The sequence below is a fragment of the Diorhabda sublineata genome, chromosome 1 (assembly GCF_026230105.1).
Source record: "Diorhabda sublineata isolate icDioSubl1.1 chromosome 1, icDioSubl1.1, whole genome shotgun sequence".
NCBI classification, from domain to species: Eukaryota; Metazoa; Arthropoda; class Insecta; order Coleoptera; family Chrysomelidae; genus Diorhabda; species Diorhabda sublineata.
Genome location: NC_079474.1, coordinates 15,806,613 through 15,830,844, shown reverse-complemented (window position 1 = coordinate 15,830,844; position 24,232 = coordinate 15,806,613). Strand labels below are relative to the sequence as shown.

The 24,232-nt window shown below is 32.8% G+C and overlaps 3 protein-coding genes across 4 annotated transcripts in view; all 3 read right to left on the bottom strand.

The window, feature by feature from the left end:
- The window catches only part of LOC130444907 (formin-like protein), an 88,581-nt gene extending 70,018 nt beyond the window's left edge, over nucleotides 1-18,563 (bottom strand). The window contains exons 1-2 of one of the 2 annotated variants that reach the window (XM_056780280.1): nucleotides 18,127-18,563; nucleotides 17,945-18,073 (exon numbers count right to left, since the gene is read on the bottom strand). The gene's annotated coding sequence lies outside the window, so the exon portion shown is untranslated. Of the gene's footprint in view, nucleotides 1-16,259; nucleotides 16,621-17,944; nucleotides 18,074-18,126 lie in introns of those variants that run through there. The other variant, XM_056780274.1, reaches the window with a different exon arrangement.
- A 934-nt stretch (nucleotides 18,564-19,497) lies between these two features.
- LOC130444921 (zinc finger protein OZF-like) lies at nucleotides 19,498-23,909 on the bottom strand. The gene is made up of 5 exons (XM_056780293.1): nucleotides 23,704-23,909; nucleotides 23,330-23,654; nucleotides 22,951-23,181; nucleotides 22,506-22,810; nucleotides 19,498-20,024 (listed from the first exon to the last, which is right to left on the bottom strand). The coding sequence occupies exons 1-5, from the start codon at nucleotides 23,806-23,808 to the stop codon at nucleotides 19,809-19,811; spliced, it is 1,182 nt and encodes a 393-aa protein (XP_056636271.1). The 5' UTR covers nucleotides 23,809-23,909; the 3' UTR covers nucleotides 19,498-19,808.
- On the bottom strand, nucleotides 20,725-21,153 carry LOC130444924 (RING-box protein 2). Its single transcript, XM_056780307.1, has one exon. It carries the CDS (start codon nucleotides 21,070-21,072, stop codon nucleotides 20,725-20,727), a length of 348 nt encoding a protein of 115 aa, XP_056636285.1. The 5' UTR covers nucleotides 21,073-21,153.
- Nucleotides 23,910-24,232: the final 323 nt, after the last annotated feature.

Genomic DNA, 24,232 nt, shown 5'->3' with positions numbered 1-24,232 from the left:
AAATTGACAAAATGTCCAAATCCTTTCTGTTTTTCAATGCATCTAGATTTTTGAGTCCTTCCACATTTTAAATGTGCTCTTTGAACCAGACATTAACAGACGTCTTAGTCTGTCCAATATACAAAATATGCATTTCGTATAAAATCTTCTCGAGGAACGTAGTATGAAGTTCAAAACTTAACTACATGAAAATATATATGCAAAAAATTGACAAAATGTCCAAATCCTTTCTGTTTTTCAATGCATCTAGATTTTTGAGTCCTTCCACATTTTAAATGTGCTCTTTGAACCAGACATTAACAAACGTCTTAGTCTGTCCAATATACAAAATATGCATTTCGTATAAAATCTTCTCGAGGAACGTAGTATGAAGTTCAAAACTTAACTACATGAAAATATATATGCAAAAAAATTGACAAAATGTCCAAATCCTTTCTGTTTTTCAATGCATCTAGATTTTTGAGTCCTTCCACATTTTAAATGTGCTCTTTGAACCAGACATTAACAGACGTCTTAGTCTGTCCAATATACAAAATATGCATTTCGTATAAAATCTTCTCGAGGAACGTAGTATGAAGTTCAAAACTTAACTTCATTCAAATATATATGCAAAAAATTGACAAAATGTCCAAATCCTTTCTGTTTTTCAATGCATCTAGATTTTTGAGTCCTTCCACATTTTAAATGTGCTCTTTGAACCAGACATTAACAGACGTCTTAGTCTGTCCAATATACAAAATATGCATTTCGTATAAAATCTTCTCGAGGAACGTAGTATGAAGTTCAAAACTTAACTACATGAAAATATATATGCAAAAAATTGACAAAATGTCCAAATCCTTTCTGTTTTTCAATGCATCTAGATTTTTGAGTCCTTCCACATTTTAAATGTGCTCTTTGAACCAGACATTAACAGACGTCTTAGTCTGTCCAATATACAAAATATGCATTTCGTATAAAATCTTCTCGAGGACCGTAGTATGAAGTTCAAAACTTAACTACATGAAAATATATATGCAAAAAAATTGACAAAATGTCCAAATCCTTTCTGTTTTTCAATGCATCCAGGTTTTTGAGTCCTTCCACATTTTAAATGTGCTCTTTGAACCAGACATTAACAGACGTCTTAGTCTGTCCAATATACAAAATATGCATTTCGTATAAAATCTTCTCGAGGACCGTAGTATGAAGTTCAAAACTTAAATACATGAGAATATGTATGCAAAAAATTGACAAAATGTCCAAATCCTTTCTGTTTTTCAATGCATCCAGGTTTTTGAGTCCTTCCACATTTTAAATGTGATCTTTGAACCAGACATTAACAGACGTCTTAGTCTGTCCAATATACAAAATATGCATTTCGTATAAAATCTTCTCGAGGACCGTAGTATGAAGTTCAAAACTTAAATACATGAGAATATGTATGCAAAAAATTGACAAAATGTCCAAATCCTTTCTGTTTTTCAATGCATCCAGGTTTTTGAGTCCTTCCACATTTTAAATGTGATCTTTGAACCAGACATTAACAGACGTCTTAGTCTGTCCAATATACAAAATATGCATTTCGTATGAAATCTTCTCGAGGACCGTAGTATGAAGTTCAAAACTTAACTTCATTCAAATATATATGCAAAAAATTGACAAAATGTCCAAATACTTTCTGTTTTTCAATGCATCCAGGTTTTTGAGTCCTTCCACATTTTAAATGTGCTCTTTGAACCAGACATTAACAGACGTCTTAGTCTGTCCAATATACAAAATATGCATTTCGTATGAAATCTTCTCGAGGACCGTAGTATGAAGTTCAAAACTTAAATACATGAGAATATGTATGCAAAAAATTGACAAAATGTCCAAATCCTTTCTGTTTTTCAATGCATCCAGGTTTTTGAGTCCTTCCACATTTTAAATGTGATCTTTGAACCAGACATTAACAGACGTCTTAGTCTGTCCAATATACAAAATATGCATTTCGTATGAAATCTTCTCGAGGACCGTAGTATGAAGTTCAAAACTTAACTTCATTCAAATATATATGCAAAAAATTGACAAAATGTCCAAATACTTTCTGTTTTTCAATGCATCCAGGTTTTTGAGTCCTTCCACATTTTAAATGTGCTCTTTGAACCAGACATTAACAGACGTCTTAGTCTGTCCAATATACAAAATATGCATTTCGTATAAAATCTTCTCGAGGACCGTAGTATGAAGTTCAAAACTTAACTACATGAAAATATATATGCAAAAAAATTGACAAAATGTCCAAATCCTTTCTGTTTTTCAATGCATCCAGGTTTTTGAGTCCTTCCACATTTTAAATGTGCTCTTTGAACCAGACATTAACAGACGTCTTAGTCTGTCCAATATACAAAATATGCATTTCGTATAAAATCTTCTCGAGGACCGTAGTATGAAGTTCAAAACTTAAATACATGAGAATATGTATGCAAAAAATTGACAAAATGTCCAAATCCTTTCTGTTTTTCAATGCATCCAGGTTTTTGAGTCCTTCCACATTTTAAATGTGATCTTTGAACCAGACATTAACAGACGTCTTAGTCTGTCCAATATACAAAATATGCATTTCGTATAAAATCTTCTCGAGGACCGTAGTATGAAGTTCAAAACTTAAATACATGAGAATATGTATGCAAAAAATTGACAAAATGTCCAAATCCTTTCTGTTTTTCAATGCATCCAGGTTTTTGAGTCCTTCCACATTTTAAATGTGATCTTTGAACCAGACATTAACAGACGTCTTAGTCTGTCCAATATACAAAATATGCATTTCGTATGAAATCTTCTCGAGGACCGTAGTATGAAGTTCAAAACTTAACTTCATTCAAATATATATGCAAAAAATTGACAAAATGTCCAAATACTTTCTGTTTTTCAATGCATCCAGGTTTTTGAGTCCTTCCACATTTTAAATGTGCTCTTTGAACCAGACATTAACAGACGTCTTAGTCTGTCCAATATACAAAATATGCATTTCGTATAAAATCTTCTCGAGGACCGTAGTATGAAGTTCAAAACTTAAATACATGAGAATATGTATGCAAAAAATTGACAAAATGTCCAAATCCTTTCTGTTTTTCAATGCATCCAGGTTTTTGAGTCCTTTCACATTTTAAATGTGCTCTTTGAACCAGACATTAACAGACGTCTTAGTCTGTCCAATATACAAAATATGCATTTCGTATGAAATCTTCTCGAGGACCGTAGTATGAAGTTCAAAACTTAAATACATGAGAATATGTATGCAAAAAATTGACAAAATGTCCAAATCCTTTCTGTTTTTCAATGCATCCAGGTTTTTGAGTCCTTCCACATTTTAAATGTGATCTTTGAACCAGACATTAACAGACGTCTTAGTCTGTCCAATATACAAAATATGCATTTCGTATGAAATCTTCTCGAGGACCGTAGTATGAAGTTCAAAACTTAACTTCATTCAAATATATATGCAAAAAATTGACAAAATGTCCAAATACTTTCTGTTTTTCAATGCATCCAGGTTTTTGAGTCCTTCCACATTTTAAATGTGCTCTTTGAACCAGACATTAACAGACGTCTTAGTCTGTCCAATATACAAAATATGCATTTCGTATAAAATCTTCTCGAGGACCGTAGTATGAAGTTCAAAACTTAAATACATGAGAATATGTATGCAAAAAATTGACAAAATGTCCAAATCCTTTCTGTTTTTCAATGCATCCAGGTTTTTGAGTCCTTTCACATTTTAAATGTGCTCTTTGAACCAGACATTAACAGACGTCTTAGTCTGTCCAATATACAAAATATGCATTTCGTATGAAATCTTCTCGAGGACCGTAGTATGAAGTTCAAAACTTAAATACATGAGAATATGTATGCAAAAAATTGACAAAATGTCCAAATCCTTTCTGTTTTTCAATGCATCCAGGTTTTTGAGTCCTTCCACATTTTAAATGTGCTCTTTGAACCAGACATTAACAGACGTCTTAGTCTGTCCAATATACAAAATATGCATTTCGTATAAAATCTTCTCGAGGACCGTAGTATGAAGTTCAAAACTTAAATACATGAGAATATGTATGCAAAAAATTGACAAAATGTCCAAATCCTTTCTGTTTTTCAATGCATCCAGGTTTTTGAGTCCTTTCACATTTTAAATGTGCTCTTTGAACCAGACATTAACAGACGTCTTAGTCTGTCCAATATACAAAATATGCATTTCGTATGAAATCTTCTCGAGGACCGTAGTATGAAGTTCAAAACTTAACTTCATTCAAATATATATGCAAAAAATTGACAAAATGTCCAAATCCTTTTTGTTTTTCAATGCATCCAGGTTTTTGAGTCCTTCCACATTTTAAATGTGCTCTTTGAACCAGACATTAACAGACGTCTTAGTCTGTCCAATATACAAAATATGCATTTCGTATAAAATCTTCTCGAGGACCGTAGTATGAAGTTCAAAACTTAACTACATGAAAATATATCAAACAATCAAACTCGTGAATTGATAGCTAGTATATTTAAATATATGGACGCAGAGGGTGAATAAAAACCCCAATTAATGATTTTCAGAAAGTAATTTTCACAAAGGTATTTCCAAAATTAAAAGTAGCCAATGCTACTTCATCTTTTAGATCGCAAAAAGATTTAAAAAAACTAATTAAAAGAATGACATAAGGATTAAATAATAAAAAACACGTTTACTGTTAAGAAGTTACCACAAAAGGGAATAGGAATATTGAATTATGGAAACTACAAAAAATTATAGCTATAAAAATTAATTCCTAACATAATTCCATCATTTTTACGTACAGGATATGAATAAGAGCCAGTTATTATAAATTGGTTGCGGTATATCTAAAAACATTTACTTTAACCCAGCGGCGGTTTCTCAATTAATTTCACAAATTTGATACCTCCTATTGGATAAAATATTAAATTCTGTACTGTCATTATTTTGATAACTCTTTTTATTCTTAAGAAACCAAACTTTAAGTCGCATAAGTTCCTTGTACATAAGTTCACATATGTATGTGAACTTGGAGGAAATAAATAAAAACTTCTGATAAAACTGTTTGATTTTATTGCTTTTCGTGTTTATTATTCAAAAGCGACGAAGCATCGGAGTGGAAAACATCTGGCGTTAAAAAATTGAAAGGAACAAAAACTTACAATAGATAAAATTGATTAATTGCCTTATCTTCTTATCAAAGAAACAAGGGTTTCATAGGTCTCCAATTATAATTAATTAGTTATCGATGAACTTATCTCAAAAAGGGACAAAAATATTTATTTGACACCTCAGTATAGTTATAAAAAGTTTCATTATTCTTGTTCATTGTATATTGTAGTGTAGTGTGATAGAAATTCTATATAATTGTCGTTTTACTACAACTGATTAAATTTCTGCGATACTAATCGTTTCTAAAGTTCCACAAGGTATATAGCAGTTAACTCCACACACACATACACACACACACACACAACAAAGTGCATAATAAGCTTACACACCTTGCTGTTTGTTCTTGTTATTCATTCACTGAGATGTGCAATCGTAATTTTACATAATTGTTTCACGATTATGTGGTTGTTACTCCTGATTCAAGTGTGGTTAAATTAAATCAACCATAAATAACAACGACTTCATGTCTTGAGTTTTTATTTTGTTTTAATATCAATCTAATCCAGATTGTACGAGGTCTGGCTATTAAATGACGAGACTGAGCGCCTAGAGGGCGCCCTAGACGGGTGGGGTATCTAGATATCTTGAATTGCACATCCCAAAACACGTTTCCGTCAGTATTATAGTATTTGTTGTGTGACAAAAAACAGGTTAAATTGAAAAAAACTCCGATTGAGTGGTATAAATTGTTGCAAGTGGCCTATGGAGACAATTCTCTATCTCGTACGCGTGTTTTTGAGTGGTGTAAGCGCTTTAGTGAGGGCCGAGAGAGCACTGAGGATGACCATCGCCCAGGTCGACTTGTGACTGTTTCAACTTCGGAAACAGTGACCAAAATCAACCAAATTGTGCGTGCAGATTGTCGAATGAGCATACGGATGATTGCCGAGGCTGTAAACGTCGATAAAGAAACGTTTTTACACGCGAAATTCCACATGACGAAAGTCCGTGCGAAGTTGGTGCCAAAAAATCTGACTCCTGACCAAAACCTCTTGCATCAAGTGTGGTAAACAAGAGCTTCACCAAAGAAGACTTCCAACACAGCTTAGATCAATGGAAAAAACGTATGAAAAGGTGTGCGGCGAGGGGAGGGAATATATTGAAGGGGAATGTAGAAAAAATCTTATAGTAAAACCCTTTTTCGTAACCAGTTTCGTTATTTAATAGCCAGACTTTGTAAAAAATAGCTTGATTATTATATATTTTGTACAAAACATGTGATTTAAACGCATCAACCGCTTCTTCAGGTGTAGAAAATCGTTGTCCTCGCAATTCATTCAGAAATCACCAAGTGTCAAACAAGGGCTACATAGCGGATGACCCATCAAATCGATGATTGGACTGTTCAGAAATGTTTTTGTCTTAACTTAGAGAATGATTTGTTTTCTGTGATTGGTTTCCCTGATTTTTTCGAAAATCTCTGGCACGCATATTGTGTATTTTGTAATTAAAATCGTAATGAGGTTAAAATCATCGTTTGAAATATAACACGCGTGAACCGGCCTATAGCATTGTGACTAAACTTTCAACAAGTATGACAACTGATCGGGTTACAAAAATGGAAGAAATTATAGCAAATCATGACGAAAAAATTCAAATGAATAATAGTTGGTGTACAACTAGAAATTATATAATACTATTTGTAACATTATTGTTCGTAAGCCACTTCAATAACATTAATTTATAAACCGATTAATTAGAGTAAAGGATTCTAAGAATTTATCTTTTCGACTATAATTTTTCTCAATGTCATATGATATTGTCTTCAATATTATTAATTATATAACATCTCTAACGAAGAGAGTCGTGTATACAACCCATTAAATTTTGATGGTTTATTTTCGTTGGGGTACATTAAATTAATTTGAGTAGCAAATTATTTTCCGTTTAACATCTGCACGCAATCTGTAACCAGATAATAGTAACAAAGAAAGTACTAATTAAGTATTTATTGGCGTTATAATTGAATTTCAACAGTCATTAAGTCATTAGGAGTAAATCATCTCAAGTGTGGTATGGGAAATGTCAACTTGTAATAGTCGGCTGACTAAAAAAAATGTGTATTATAGATAATTGATGGGTGTTGCTCAATTAACACTTAAGCCTAATTCTAAGATTCTCAAATTTCATGACTTTTTCTACATTATGCTAGTAATTTAATATCGAAAACTCCCAGATTTTTTAAAGAATCCTTTTAAATAACAGTGATAAGTCATCCTTTGTGCCAAAGTTGTCCCCTCAAGCACATCCTCGTTTTCAATTTGTAAAACCTAACCGACTGTTGTGATGAGTTTCTTGTTGTACCAACAGTTGCAACATCTTCAAATATCACTATGATCTAGTACCATCTTCAAGGAGCGACAGTGCATGTTAAGATGCTTCAAGAAAATCGCTAAATTCACAAGAAGAACTGTTCTAGTTGCAGTTTTGATATTACTATAAACAAATGAGACCCGTTGCAGTCTTCATCACATATTTTGATAAAGAACAGGTCGAAACGCCAAATTTTTGGGGCATATATATGACATCAACAATAAGAAATGGAATTAGAATTGAATTGGAGAGCACTTGGTGGTCAAATCGAATACTGTATGCAAGCTTTGAAGAAGAAGACGCAGCTCAAAGACCTGAAACATACATTGGAAGTGCGATCAGGGATATAGACTCAAGTTTAGGGGATTGGTATGTGATGGAACTGAAGGACACAACGACTTATTGGTATGGAAAAGTTACAGGAAAACAACGGTGGGAAAACCATATACAAATAATTTTTTGGTGGTTGGTGATTGTTGACTTTATAGACTGTCAATTTTATACTGTATTGAGAGTCGTTGATTAATTGTAAATTAATCGTGAACATGCATAATTTAAATAAGATAAATATACTTGTTGACAATAATTCCATTAGATTTATTTCTTGATTAATAAATAGTATAAAAATATTACCATACATCTTGCAGTAGGCGTAAAGATTTACATACGTTATTTTTTTTCTAAGAATTTATTTTTATACAGACTAACAAAGAAAGAGAAGTCGAATGCGAAACCTGTTGATATAAAATGTAATTTAATATTTAGCAGCCTCCACTGAAAAGGTAATCCAATCTGTGTTCTTTTTTCGGGTCAGTTGACTGTATTGAGCATAAAAACGAAATGTTGTTTGACTCGTTAAAACACTTGTTTGAAATTTCGATGACATCATAATACATCGACATTCAGTGGCAGAGTTTTATTTCATTTAGATGTGCGATTTTAAATATTTATTTCGAAAACATTTTATGAAATAATTCTTCTTGCTAGCTAGTACTAATACCATCTAGTACCAGCTTATTTGTTTATTATTCTCTAACTGTGAATTATATTTTCGTTGTTTACGATTGTAGTTTAGTCCCAGTTAGTACAACGTTTAAATTAAGCATATTCGTCTGTAGTTTTCGCAATTTGTTTGTTTCTGACCTCCGTATTTCTGGATCTATTTGATCTGCCCTGCACGCTTTGTTCATTTTAATTATCCATACTGCCTCTTTGACCTCTCCATAGATGATTTCTTTCTCTTATATTTGTATTTCCTCTGTATTCCTCGTCTGCCATGATGTATGTTTGGTCTGTTTTTGTTTGTATATATTTATTTCGTTGTATCTCCTTATTTTTCTTTCCTCCCAATGCTTTTATGTTAAGCCAACATGTTTTTTGTTAATGTTAATGTTATTATCATATTCTTAGTTCAGTTCTTCTCCGGAATTCTTCCCAACATGTCTGATTAGCTTCTCTTACTTTTTTCTTTACCTCTTAACGTTGTTGATCTTTATTGGATTCTCTATATGTTCTCGACTCTTGTTTTTTCTTCTTTATTACGAGTGAAATCAAACATAAAGGACGATTTTTAATTTTACATCGACAAGAAAATCCTCACACCCTTTAAGTTTACAAACATATAATTAGTTAATTGCTGCTATAATTTCTGATTGTATGGCAAATCAAGAAATAGAAGAAGAATTAGGAGGAGGAATCGCGCAGGACATACCACGAGAAGGAAACCTACAGAAATGGCGAGGAAGATAATGCAATGGATACGTCAATGTCCAGGAGTCGGAGGCAGATAAAAAAACATCTGGAGAAACCAAATCGAAGAAGATACCATCCCAATAAAGGAATTTGTAGGCGTACAAAGCACTAGTTATAATCCAAGAAATTAAACGGCATAATAATGATGAATGATTGATGGCAAATCAAGAAATAGAAGAAGAATTAGGAGGAGAAGATATATAAAAGCACAAAGATTGAATAGCGCAGGACATACCACGAGAAGGAAACCTACAGAAATGGCGAGGAAGATAATGCAATGGATACATCAATGTCCGAGAGTCGGAGGCAGATAAAAAAACATCTGGAGAAACCAAATCGAAGAAGATACCATCCCAATAAAGGAATTTGTAGGCGTACAAAGCGCTAGTTATAATCCAAGAAATTAAACGGCATAATAATGATGAATGATTGATGGCAAATCAAGAAATAGAAGAAGAATTAGGAGGAGAAGATATATAAAAGCACAAAGATTGAATAGCGCAGGACATACCACGAGAAGGAAACCTACAGAAATGGCGAGGAAGATAATGCAATGGATACATCAATGTCCGAGAGTCGGAGGCAGATAAAAAAACATCTGGAGAAACCAAATCGAAGAAGATACCATCCCAATAAAGGAATTTGTAGGCGTACAAAGCGCTAGTTATAATCCAAGAAATTAAACGGCATAATAATGATGAATGATTGATGGCAAATCAAGAAATAGAAGAAGAATTAGGAGGAGAAGATATATAAAAGCACAAAGATTGAATAGCGCAGGACATACCACGAGAAGGAAACCTACAGAAATGGCGAGGAAGATAATGCAATGGATACATCAATGTCCGAGAGTCGGAGGCAGATAAAAAAACATCTGGAGAAACCAAATCGAAGAAGATACCATCCCAATAAAGGAATTTGTAGGCGTACAAAGCACTAGTTATAATCCAAGAAATTAAACGGCATAATAATGATGAATGAATGATGGCAAATATTAATTTTGTATTTTATAACAGTATATCGATATTATTATCAATAGAGTTTTGTTAAATTGTTGATGTTAACCAAATAAATAAAATAAAAACAATTTAGAAAATCGAATTTCTTTTTTACCTATCAATTCATAAAAGACCGACCTTTGGATTATTAGTCATAACGATTATTTCTACAGAGTTAGTTGTCAGAAATTTCGATTTGATTCATCTGAATATCATCGCCGACGTATTATTCACGTGATAGAAAACCGTAGTTAAAAAGCTGTGTTAAAGTCGTATCATTTCCCCATAACAATCATTACCTGACTTTATAATTATTGTTTTATATTATTTAGTTCGAAAGATTCATGCTGTGCTGCAGATACAAGTGTTTATTTTTCTTCTTTGACCAGTCCGTTCGCTAACTACGCAAATATATAGGGATGGTATCGATGGTGTCACGGAAACATCGATGGTTTCACGGAAACATCGATAGTTTCACGGAAACATCGATGTTTTTTCAATCGATGGTTTGCAGTAATCGATGGTTTTAAATAAACATCGATGTTTTTGTAGTTTCAATAATTCCTAGTTGATGAAAAGCTACTTCAATTGATAAATTTCAAGTTAGCCAAGACTAATTATTTCATTATTTGAATGAATAAAGAAGGTTGTGGAACACGGGTGTACGTTTTGAGTGAATACAGAGCGCATGGCAAAAAAAGAAACAATCGATAGATAAATCAAAAACGAGAAGATTTAGCAGAGCCCTCTGGCGTTCTGGAAATGATATTTTTCAAGTAGTTTTCAAATATGTGTCTGTAATCGCCACTTTCGTTCCATCTGAGCGTCTATTCTCCTGAGCAGGTCTGATTTTGAGCTCTCTCAGAGGATATGGCTGCGAAACTTATTTTTCTGCATGAACTAGATGACAAATTTTGGGATATTTAATACCCAATATTTTTATTTAAAAATTTTTATCTTTTTATTATTAATTGATCAATTGTTCTATATTGTTTTTAATTATTATTACAACTTAAATTGTAAACTTTATTTCTTTTTTAATAAAGTTTATTTTGAAGCTCATAACCTTATTTTTCGCCTAATTATTTTTGTGTAATAACGAGTGAAAAATTACAGATGATTTTTAATTACGTAATACAGCTAAATACACATTAAAAATAACTGGGTTTCGTTTTCGACTTTGAAAATTAATTTCAGGATTTTATTTACCAATGAATTTTAGAGAAACAAAAACTTGTATTTACCTATCAGCTATTAAGCAAAATCAGTTAATTTACTAACAGAAAAATCAAATAATTTACAACGTTTCTTTCATATTTTTATGAAAACATGATCTTAATTGTTTTTTTTTATTCCTTTTTTGTTCTTTTAGGAAAACATCGATGATTTTCTTCCGATTATTATCAGCCATCGATGTTCATTAAATGAAAAATGGTCGACTGCAGCTCTTTGTTGTCGGTGTCTTATTTATGTGCCATTTTTGTTCGAAATTTTTATTTATATTTTCGTTGTGTTAGTTGGTGTTCTGTCTACTCTAGTCTTCCTTCTGCATTTTTTGGATCTTCTTTTTTTGATAGTTTTTTCAAGCTGAAGGGTATGTTTCGTAATTTCCTTCTTATTATTATTATTTATAACTATTATTCGATTTATTATTATTTTCAAACTTATAAAAACCTTCGTTTAGAACTATATTGTTCAAATAAATGATAATTATAGATTTCGAACGCTCCCAGTGTTTTTTACTAAATGAAAAAATACGCGATGATGTTAATCGAATCATTTATAATTAAGGCTAATATATTTGGGTACAAATCTTAACGTACTGATTCTCTCCTTGAACTTTGATCATTTTTCTGACGTGCACAGTATTGATCAAAAATGATGGCGGATAGAATACGAAAATCATTAAAGGTTTTCTATAGGATCAAATTCAAATATAATATTATAAAGTTTTTATTTACTAGATACCAATATTTCATTTCCTTAATTCATTCTTTTGAGTATGGCGTCGAAAATTTATGAAATACTTCCAAATAATCAGAGTCCAGCATAAGAAAAAGCTGATGTTTTGAAATTTTGATTTTTAAAGGCAATTCTTTTTATGTCAATTTCTTATAACAAGATACTTTAAGAGATATATCGCTAGTTACTTGAAATATAACCATTTTCATTTTAGTTAACCTAGACCAAGATTTTTAGACTTTGTCATAATATTTTATCATTTTTCAAGATTTTAGAATATATATCAAGTTAACGCCATAACGTAAATTTAAACAAATAGTTTCCTAGTAAGTGTTTCCTCCAATCCAGTGGCGGACTAAGCCCGTCAGAAGCTCGGGTCGGCAAAGCTGGATGAGGGCCCCCAGCTTTAAAAAATGTAGTTTCACAAGCTTTTTACTCAGCTCACATTTATATGTATCAAGGCTAGATTAGCCAGTCGTTCTTGACCCATTTTAGATCGAAGATAATTTTTAATCAGTTTAAGTTTAGAAAACTTGCAAATGGTCAAAAAGTACTGAAGTATAAGCGATATTCGATTTTCACTGATGTCCCATTTTATTATAAATTGAAGGATTTGTTGGGCTCTCCATTTGACAGCAACGTCCATACTACTTTTACATGCCTGCGGTACCTTTTTATTTCTTGGAAAACTTGCTCCTTGTCAAATTCATCATAAATTTGTTTAACATAGTCAACTGCTACAGCCAGAGCGCCATCTGAAGCTTCTAGCATAAACTTTGTTTCAATAATTTGGAAAATATTATTGATCTGTTTCGTGACGACAATTCTTGTATAAATCGGTCTATGCATTCATACATTGACCGACGTATTTCTTCTTGAATTGATAATCCAGTATCACGGGCCGATTCGCCCGGCATCGTTCTTTTTATCTTCCTTCTCGATGTTGCATTTTTTTATGCCAAAAGTTACAGCATTGTCTACAATATTGGTTCGTTCGGTCACTAAATACTCATTAAAGGCGTTTAGTTTGGTGATTCCTGTATGCAGAGTCATTTTTGGGGACTGCAAATATTGTTGAACTAAATTTACTCCCTCCAGAATAGAAAACCAAAATTGTATATAGGTTAGAAAGGTAAAATCACAAACAGCCGGCAGGAACAGGCTTGCTCCTGATCTTTTATCTAGATTTGCTTTTGTTGGATCTTGAAAATGTTTCTTTTACAACTTTTACTGTCTCGTAATGAGCACTCCAGCGAGTATCCGATAAACGTTTTAATTTTTTTCCAGTTTTCTCTTTCAGTAATTGCCATCTTTGTGAAGATGACGAAAATATTTTCTCTAGAGATTTAACAACTAATATATCAGCACAATTTTAAAGTCTTGTTTAGGTTAGGTTAGGTATGTTTAGGTTTTCATCAGGGAAGGCATTTGGGGCCCACCAAGATCGGAAACCCGGGGCGGGCCGCCTCTTCCGCGCCCCTGTCAACCAGCTACTGCTCTAATCTAGTTATGTTCTTCTAAAACTTTGTTCAGCGTAATTTTGGGACTTAATTAGGTTTAGGCGTTGAGAGATTCCATTTTTTAAAGTAATTTTAAAGGAATTGTACGGAAGCTGCACTTTAATTTACGACCGTAAAATGTTGAGCAGCTGAATTTAGACATGCTCGATGACGAGCGTTCGGGACAGCCATTAATTGCGACAACCAGAGATATCACCTAAAGAGGTCACCGAATGGTACCAAAGGTTGGTCAAAATCAATAAGTATTAGGTCTGCTTTAAATAGGGAATATGGTGGAGATTTCCACCGAGAGGTTTTCCCGCTAGAATTATTTTCGCGCCAGAAGGTTCATTGGTTGGGAAAATTCAGTACATAAAAGGTAATCCAAGTTAATAGGTTACCTTCAGTTTCCGGAGCCTATAACTTGGTTACCGAAACATCCGTCAGGCAAAGAGAAATTGTGTTGGTGTAGAGTGGTATTAAATTCGAGGGTTGCTACTAAGTGACAATTTTTGACGTAGATTAAACCAACAACAGTGTGTCGATTAACTCGCTTCGAATTTTGGTGATAAGACACCATCTTACGAGGAATTTGAGTTTTCTCTTTCTCCATTCTCCCCTATAATACCAAAATAAGATGACACACTTAAAATCATCGTTTCTCTAATTTTAAAATCACTGTTCTACAAAATGAATGATAATATTTGCTCGGAAATGGCCAGCGTCGAGTGAAAAGTTCCAATATCGGAAAGACGTTGCGATGACTCACAAATATTTTACATATCTTCACGAAGACGTCTATAAATAGTTTTTTGAACTTCTGTGAATATAAAATTAACGAATCAACAGTAAACTAACGCGAGCAGCCGTATATGAATTTTTGAACAAAGTTTGAGATTAAATAGAATGAATTGAACTCTATATATTTTTAATATTGAATCACTCGTTTCCATCTGATAATAACTTTTCCAAATCACCTTGTACAACAAACATAAGGAACAAATCAATACATTTCGAAAAAGTAAATTGAATAAGCAAATAACGAACGGTTGTAAGTACAGCACACCAATTATTTACACTAAGAGAAAAATAAACATAATATCGGTCAAGGATGGAATATTAACCCACGTAATCTTAAGTTGCAAAGGAGTAAGAAATTTATGGGCATGAAAGGAATTTACAAATTATATTTAATTAAAACTAATTTCTCAACATTTCACTACCTTTTTAGGGTGAACGTGATTTTGCATGCTTTATTTATTTGCCATATTAATAGTTTATGTACTGAATTAAGAATCTGTTATGTACACTAATCACAAAGAAGAAGAACAAAGTGGGTATCGAACTGGAAGGTCCACTACAGAAAACTTGTTCTTTTTAAAGCAGTTGATACAGAAAGAGATAGACCAGTACACCAGTATGTTTATAGATTTACAAAAGGCCTTCGATAACATATACCAACATCAAAATGATGGAAAGCTCTTCAGAATACAAACATTAACCATACCCTCAAAGTCTGCGGTAAAAATCGGAAATAAAATATTGGAAACATCTGCTGCAACTCATCAAAAAGTTTCAAAATATATATTTCAAAAGTTTTAACAACTTGAAAGAGGAAATGGAAAGTAATGGGGATCCAAATCGACGATGACACCTGTTTATACACCCTCCAATTTCTAGATGATCAGGCAATATGTGCAAACGGCAGATATGACTTAAAATACATGGCACGCGAGCTAAAGTAAGAATACGAGAAATGGGAACTTGAAATAAACTCAGAACAGACACAGTATTTATGTATAGAACAGGATATAACCGAGAAGTTTGGTTCTGGTCGTCCAATTAAGGTTGTTACTCCAGAAAACATCTAAAATTTCCACGAATTGGTAACATCTAATCATAAATTGAAAATTGCGTGAGATAGCTGAGGTCGTAAAGATATTAGAAGAATGTGAATTCACAATTATACACGAACATTAAACCTCGACTAAGATTTTTTCAAAGAGGGTGCCGCGTTTACTCACAGTCGATCAAAAACAACGCGTTAATGACTCAGGGCAGTGTTTGGAAATGTTTACACGTAATATATAAGATTTTTTTTTGAGTCAATAGATGAAACGATCATCATCTGAGTGGACTGCATTATTTTGGGATGAGCATGGAATATTATTCTCCAAAAGGAAGAGACAATCGATAGGTAATACTACCTAGAGTTGTTGTAATACAAAAATCAAGGAAAAACGGCCTCATATGTCGAAGAAAAAAACTACTATTTCACCAAGACAATACACCGATTCCCAAGTCGATAACAACGATGGTTAAATTGCTTTCTCATCCACCGTATAGTCCAGATCTGGACTCCAGTGACTACTGGCTATTCACTAATCTCATAAGGTAAGAAATTTAATTTAAATGAAGAAGCAATTGCCGAAACTGAAGCCCATTGACTTTTTCTCAGTTAGTCACCCGACGATTTAATTCATAAAGCTTGAAGAACTATTTGAATAAATAATATTTATTTTTTTTTATACATTTCTATTTAAATTTACTCACTTTTATATGTAGTTTGAAAATTCGTATTTTACCGTATTATATATAAACACACTGAACAATCCACCAACACTTATATACACATGCACGTTCGAGCGCCTTCAGAGTCCAAAGGCGCTTTAGCGCATCGAATATCGTGGTGCGCTATTAAATGGAAGTTATCGAAATTGAGCGTGTAACTTACGAAAAGCACCCTTTCCGCGTATTTTCGAACCGGCACTAGATAAAACGTTCACGTTGAATCGCGAGAAGTGGACTGCCCGCTTACTTTCACTTCTCTGACCGTCCTGTACTGTGGAACAGCGCCTTCTTCGACGTTAAGTGGAGGTTAGGAGCGAAACAAAGCGTGGGCAGTGGCCCCGGAGGCTGACGGGTTCCGCCACTACTTGCGACAACGACGCGAACGTAGCGGACAAGTAGAAAAAATAATAACGTAGATTGATCTTGCGTTCTTATTAGATTTGTTTGGATAATAATTTGTACCATACTTAATTGAATTATTACACTGAATGTCATGAACGCATCCAGTCCAAACTATCATAAATATTGAGTTAAATTTTTACTCATATTATTCTACAGGGTCAATCATAATCGATCATTCGACTAGAAATATCATAATAATGACGTATCGCATAATAAAGTATCAATTTAAACGAATATAAGTAGAAAAAATAATAGCGAAACTCGAATAAAGTAGCTGTTACCCCATATTTTCTTGTAATAAGTAATAAACGAAATATTAGAACTAGAAGTCACCTCGAGGAGGTGGCTGCCAACAACCACTCGCCCTTTAAAAAACAAACGTGTTATACGGGGTCTTGTTATTAAATAACGAGACCGCGCGCTTAGATCATATCTTGTCTGTGCACGTCCCAAAAAAACACGTTTCCGTCACTATTATAGTATTTGTGCAGTGGCGTTTTGATGGGAACGTGTTTTTTTCTCGTGGAGCAACGTATCAATCTCAAACTTCTCGTTAAAATAAAAAAAACTCCGACTGTGTGTTATAAATTATTGCAAGAGGCCTGTGGGGATAATTCTCTATTTCGTATAGCGTGTTTTTGAGTGGTGTAAGCGCTTTAGTGAAGGCCGAGAGAACAAATCAAAATTCAAGGTGATTTTGATCGTTTTTTTTTTTCGATATTAATGGTATAATAATCACAGAGTTGGTTCCAAATGGTCAAACTGTCAACCAGACTTACTATTTGTCAATTTTGGCAACACCGCTAGAACGAGTTGGTAAAAAACGGCCCGATTTTGCACAACGCGCTATCTGTGAAGCAGTATTTGGCCAGTAAGGGCACACTCCAGTACTCGTACTCACCAGATTTGGCACCGTGCGATTTTTTTTGTTTCCGAAGATAAAATCTGCTTTGAAAGGTACCCGATTTGAGTCGATGGAATCGGTTAACCATAGCTTCTCCAAAGAAGACTTCCAGCACTGCTTCGATCAATGGAAAAAACGTATGGAAACGTGTGTGGCGAGGGGAGTATATTGAAGGGGAGCATTAGAATGTAGAATAATTATTATAATAAAACCCTTTTTCGTAACCAATCTCGTTATTTAATAGACAGACCTCGTATCTGTATCTAATTTACCGGTTTATGTTATGTTATGAGCGCTAGTCTTAGTGTTAAGGGTAATGGGGTGGTAGCCCAATAAACAAACTTCGATAACTAAAACTTACTATAATATATTAGCAGGATAGGAACCACGTCGAGCTAGATAAGTCTCTGGAAACGGCGCAGCTTTACTGAAATCCCGGTACTCGAGATCTGATCGCTTCTCTGTCTCACCTGGGCTGAACAGGTTTTTCCTAAAAAAGGTATCAGGTATATCGGAGATTAATAAGGACATTAAGGACATTACTTGGAATTTCCTGGGTCAGGTTTCGGTCAGTCAGATGGTAATGGATTATCATTTTATTGGGAAAGTTTGTTTGAGGAAATGTATATTATGGTCGCCACAATTTCAAGATTTTAGTTTTCCCAATTTTGGCTAGTTATAATATTTAGTTATGAAAGGGTGTGGACTTTCAGCTTTTGTCTAGTAGAAGTTTTGCCACCTAGAAGTTATTCTATCGAATACACACACGTTCTTTTTTCCAAATAATTTTCAAAAATAATTTCTGCAGAACAGTTAGTCTTTTTAATTGAATTTTGGTCACACTACCCCTTACAAGTATTCCATATATTAGTCGAAATTCAATAAGTTATAGAGTTTTTAGACTCTATCTGATCTATTTAGACAGTCGAGTTACACCAAGCTGAAAAACAGTAAAATTTTTTAAAATATAATTTGGAATAAAATTCGAAAGTTTCCCGTCCGTTCCGTGTATAGAAAAAATGTTATTAAGTTCAAAGTGGTGAACACACTGTTTACACCACCACTCACAATTACACTGTCTGAAGCACGTTTTGATAACCAAGTTATCGTCTTCAAAGACTGAAGTTAAACTGCCAAACTTGGTTATCAAAACTCGCTTCAGACAGTTTAATTATGATAGGTGGTGTAAACATTGTGTTTAATATGTTGGTTACTTAATAAATTATTTCATATATGTTTGGCATTTTTTTAGATCACACACTGATAGGTGGATAGGACATAGAGGTTTGTTTATTTGTCCACCCAGATCTCCAGACCTAACTGTAATATGTCCAGCAATTCCAGAAATTACCTCAATGTCAAAGGTCAAAATAAATGAATTTTTCGCGATATGCAGCAAAATTTTTATCATAAAAATCTTGTTATGTGTTGTTTTCTTTTTGAGAGTGGTCCGTTTGGTGTTTTTATTTTCCCTACCAATTTAGGAGAAATAATTGTTGAAAGTTTCTGCTTTGTATTGGTTTGTTTTCATCTGTTCATAGTTTCTTAATGTCATTCCTTGATTTTTCCGGTTTTGAAAGATTTTTTATGATGCTCCACAAGATTTTCGAATGATTGTTACTTTCAACAATTTTTTTAATATATAATAGTTCCCTTCATTATCTTGTATTGATTAAGTTTTTGTATTATGCTTTATGCAGTTTAGGATTTTTTTTATATTTAACATATAACCTTTAATTCCCCAGCAGGAGACTCTTCCTCAAGAAGTATTTAAATAACTGGTACTCGGATGGGATGAATAATTAATACTAAATTGGACGCCACCACCTTTTAAATGAACAAGGAATTAAAAAAAAGCTTGGAAAAAGTAGAAACACCTTATGAATTAGATTAATTAATAAAAACTGAACAAACTAAAACTCATAATTATATTGAGATTTCACTCCACTACATATGTAAGACACAGAAATGCAATAAGGGAAAATGGAAAATATTGAAATAATAGAAAAATAAATAACATTTATACAAAACTCAACATTCTAAAAGACAGATGCAGTATTGTTCTAGCCTTAATGTAGCCATTAGTGGCCAATGTGTGACTTCTTTTTCAATAAAATTTTGATGTACTAGGGTAGCACAATGTAGCGTTAATAAAAAAAATCATGGTGACAATCCAAGGTTAAAACCAATATTTTACTTTAATTTAGTTTAGACATTTCAACACTTTAAATTATATCTTGTCTCTTGTTTTTGATTTCTTTGGAAAGATGCACTGATTTTTGGTGTCTTTTTAATTTTTGCTTATCATAAAATGATTTTCCACAATTGGGACTACCACAGACGAATGGTCGCTCGCCATTATGACTTCTTATGTGAGTGGTGAGATGATGTCGTTCAAAGAATGTTTTGAAACAAATTTCACACTTATGTAGTTTCACTCCCTGGAATATAAACAAAATTGAGAATGTAAATAAAAAGTATTACATAAAATAGAATGCACAGAACTAATCTTATTATCTTCACTGTTCAACTAAATTCGATCTTGCATCTTGTCAATAATTATTAATAAGGGAATCCAATATGCAGAAACTCATATTTCACATATCAAATCAACACTGGATATAAACCTGATCCCCTCAGAATTTGGTATAAAGGTTGTTCTTATAGTAAATAAAAAAAAATTTTCAAATATCTCAATGGTTTAAAAATAACGGCTATGTAAAGTTTTACAAAATCCATCAGAAAAACTTAGACATATTTTAAATGCTCTTTCTTTTGATATGCAACATCACTTATACAAAAACTTATAAAACACTCTTCTCAAAAATGCACTTTTTTACTAAACCAAAATTTTGAATGATTATTCAAAAACATTTTTCACAAGGTATGTTGTATTACATATAAAAAGAAAGAGCATTTAAAACTGAGTAAAATGACACTACTCCCATCGCTCTAGCTTCAAAAATTATTCCAGTAATAAAAGAAGATGATATTATTGTTTCTCAAATGGAGCAATAAAAATGTCACCGCTATTGATAATTAGCCAATGAATGATTTAATACATTATTTTTCGTAAATCTCCAACAGACTTTGCTTGTAATAAATAGTAACTAGTGATAAAATTTAAAAAAAAACTTAACCTTATTTTCCCATTCTTTGTATCGACCATTCCTGCTGACATAAAGGACACCTATTATTTTGCTTTACCCACAAAGACATACAACAATAATGAAATGAATGATTACATTCTCCCCAAACGACGACACAATCTTGTTTGCCATACGAATCTTTTTTGCTCTCAGCTTGACATCTCAAACAAGCATCCATTACTTGAACTCTACATATAGCGCAAGTATCACATTCTACATCCCAGCTCCACATCGCTACGGCGTTCCATTTTTTTAGAGAAAACATTTTATCTGTATTTTTTTGTGCATCAATTTCCATTTTTTCGTTATCGTTTTCATCAGCCATCTTTGGTTTTGACATTTTAAAAATAATGAACTATCAACACAGTAACCTTTAAATCAGTCCTACCTCTTCTTCTTCTTTTTTATATAAGGTTTGTTCTTGGTAGCTGCACCAGTTCAGGAAGTCTACATTAAAGCGTTCTTTGTAGCAGAACCAGTGCTAGAGTCGCTTTCTTAGTAGCAGTGCAAGAGAGAATTAGTTCACCCAGTTCACTGGTCATGATCTGGCCTGCACTGGTCAAGTTCAGTACAGTTCCAGTGCAGCTACCAAGAGCAAACCAATATACTAATATATATGGGATTACGATGATAAAAGGTAGATTCACCCTTAGATAAATGTAAGGGCAGGAAAAAGAGAATTGGATTTATTTATAGGTTGTAAAAAAAAATATGTACAGAGTGAGCAGCTAAAACGATCGTCGGCCATATCTCAGGAACGAATTATATTACAGCTTTAGGGGAAAAATATTACAATAAAAGTGGCCCATACCAGGGTACGTTATGTGGTTTAATCTATCTCTTCAAATAATACATGGGGAAGAGTGAGAACCATGTTTGAAAATATCCTGTAAATTCGGTACTGCTTCGCCGATTTTTAAAAACTTGATTTTGTTTTAAAAACTTGACCAGCGAAACGAAATATATAAATTCTAAGCAATTTAATTAGCAACGTGAATGGTACAGGTCTATTGAAAGTAAACTAAATAAACATTAAAATAATGAAAACCACACCACGTAAAAAAAACTTTTTTTATGTGAAGTCGACCTTCTTAATGGTTAAGGCGGTTTCAATAAAATCGCCATTATTTCGATAATTCGCTGGTTATCGCAATGTTTAGCTTTCCCGAACGCTCGTCGTTAGTCAAGATATTACGGCCACGTTTGAATCCAGTTGTTCGAAACTACGGTCGTAAATGATGGTACAGATGCTGTTCACACTTCAACTATAGTTTGTTAATGTTTAGGTGTCGTCGTTGAATCCCTTACCGAGACACATTCAACATTTCAAATAAAACAAAAACTAATATTCACCTAAATGTAACGATTAATTCAATGGGATTCAACTCACAACAATATGATTGAAGTTTTGAAACTGTAAGCTTGAACGACAGTCATTGAACATCCTATTATGATACTTTACAATTATTGCTATTGCTGTTACCCCATGTTACCACGTTTTCTCTTGGTTATGTTATTGTAATGAAAAGGGCACTTCATTATACATAATTACCTGTTATATAAGAAGCTAAAGTTTTTACATACAATACATAGCAACCCTCGTATTAATACACAGTTATTGAATATTCTGGATAGTTCTCAATCAAAGGACAAAGGATAAAAAGGAAGTTGGATACATAAAGTTTGATTTGAAAAAATCCTTGATTTCTGTACAAAAACTAAAATATGTAAAAATTAAATCCTTCTTCCATCAAGTTACATGAAATTTCTTACCTGGTGGTACTTTTGATGTTTCAATAGTTCTTTTTTTGTGTAAAAAGCAGCGGAGCAATCTTCACATTTGAATTCCTTAATTCCAACATGTATCTTTTCATGTCTGTCCAAACTACATTTCGACATGAATTCTTTGGGACATTGGGAACAATAAAATCTGTTGTTTTCGTGATGTTTTTTTATGTGAGTCCTCAGATTACTCCTCACGGAAAAATCCAAATTACAAGATTCGCATTTATAACCTTTTATAAGTGCGTGGGTTTTTTCGTGACAAATTAGACATTTCTTTGAAGCGAAGTCTTTGCCTTAAAAAAGCAACAAATAACGAATGAATGTAGAAAACCATCGGTAAAATGTTAAATACTATGATTTATTAATTTTTTATATATAATATTGGTTTTGGGTGGCCAAATATTTATGTGAGGTAATTGATGAAATATCTTACCACATATTACACACAAAAAAGGCCTTTTTCCTCCGTGACTCCTTTGGTGTTCCTTGAAGGAACGCAGTGAGTTATATATTTTTAAGCAATTATCTACTATACAAATAAACTGATCATGAGTACCTAGATGGGATGTATACTCATGCTCATCTTCAAACACTTTTCCACACATTATACATTGATACTTTGCTTTTTCTTCATTTTCCTCGCTATTCTTAGAGGTATTAATTTCTGAAATAGCATTAATAATAATATCAAAACAAAATTTTTTAAATATTCTTTCATTTCAATACATCAATTAAATTCAAAGATATTAATGGAAATTATATTTTTTCAATATATAAGACATATTATAAAAACTATAAAACCAAGTACCTACCTGATATTATATTCTCTTTTTGATCTACTGATTTCCTCGAACTGATAGATTCGTAGTTTATGTCATTGGATTGTTTCTCCTCTCTTTTATCATTGGGATGTTCCTGCTTTACACTGACTTCGTTTAAATCAAATTCAGTTTTAGCAGTATACTTTTGAAAATAAGATTTACTAAATAAAACGTCCGTTGGATCATCATATTTCTTAATACACATTTGAAGGTGATTATTGGTTTTTTGAATATCTCTAATAAACTGGTCAATTTCTCTAATTTTATTATTACATTTTATACATATAGTACTTGGTAGTTCTGATGTTTCATTTATCTGCAACCAAAATATAATACTCTCGTGTTTTAATAATATAATTATGTACCTTGATATTGGTTATTTCTAAAATCAGTTCACATAATTTTTCTTGTAAAGGAATCGATCCTGTATTTATTTGACATAATCTACAGTTGTGAATTAAAATTGCCATTTTTGACAACAATGTTAAAATCTCAATGGGGAACTTTAAAATTGGGACTTGTTTGTCAACAAAACTTAATTTACTGAACTCTTCTTCTTTTCACTGTCAACTAATGGTCTGAACTAAAGTGAGCTAACTAGTCGTTCATTTTTTATTATTAATTGATGGTTCCAAAGTTTCCGTCATACGAAAAACAATTTTTCAATCATGGAGAAAGGAGTCAAGGGAAAATTTTTAATTTCATGAACTTTGCATCCCGATGCTTTTGGATTGAAAAATTTTTTCCCTTTTTCAGAAATTTCATAAATCTTACTTGTTCCTGTCTATTTGTTGCCAACTTATTTTGAGTTGATTTCTAAACTCGTTTACAGGGGGTATTCAGAATTTAATACAAAAAGTGGGGATTCGATGAAAAATTGTTTTTACCTTATTT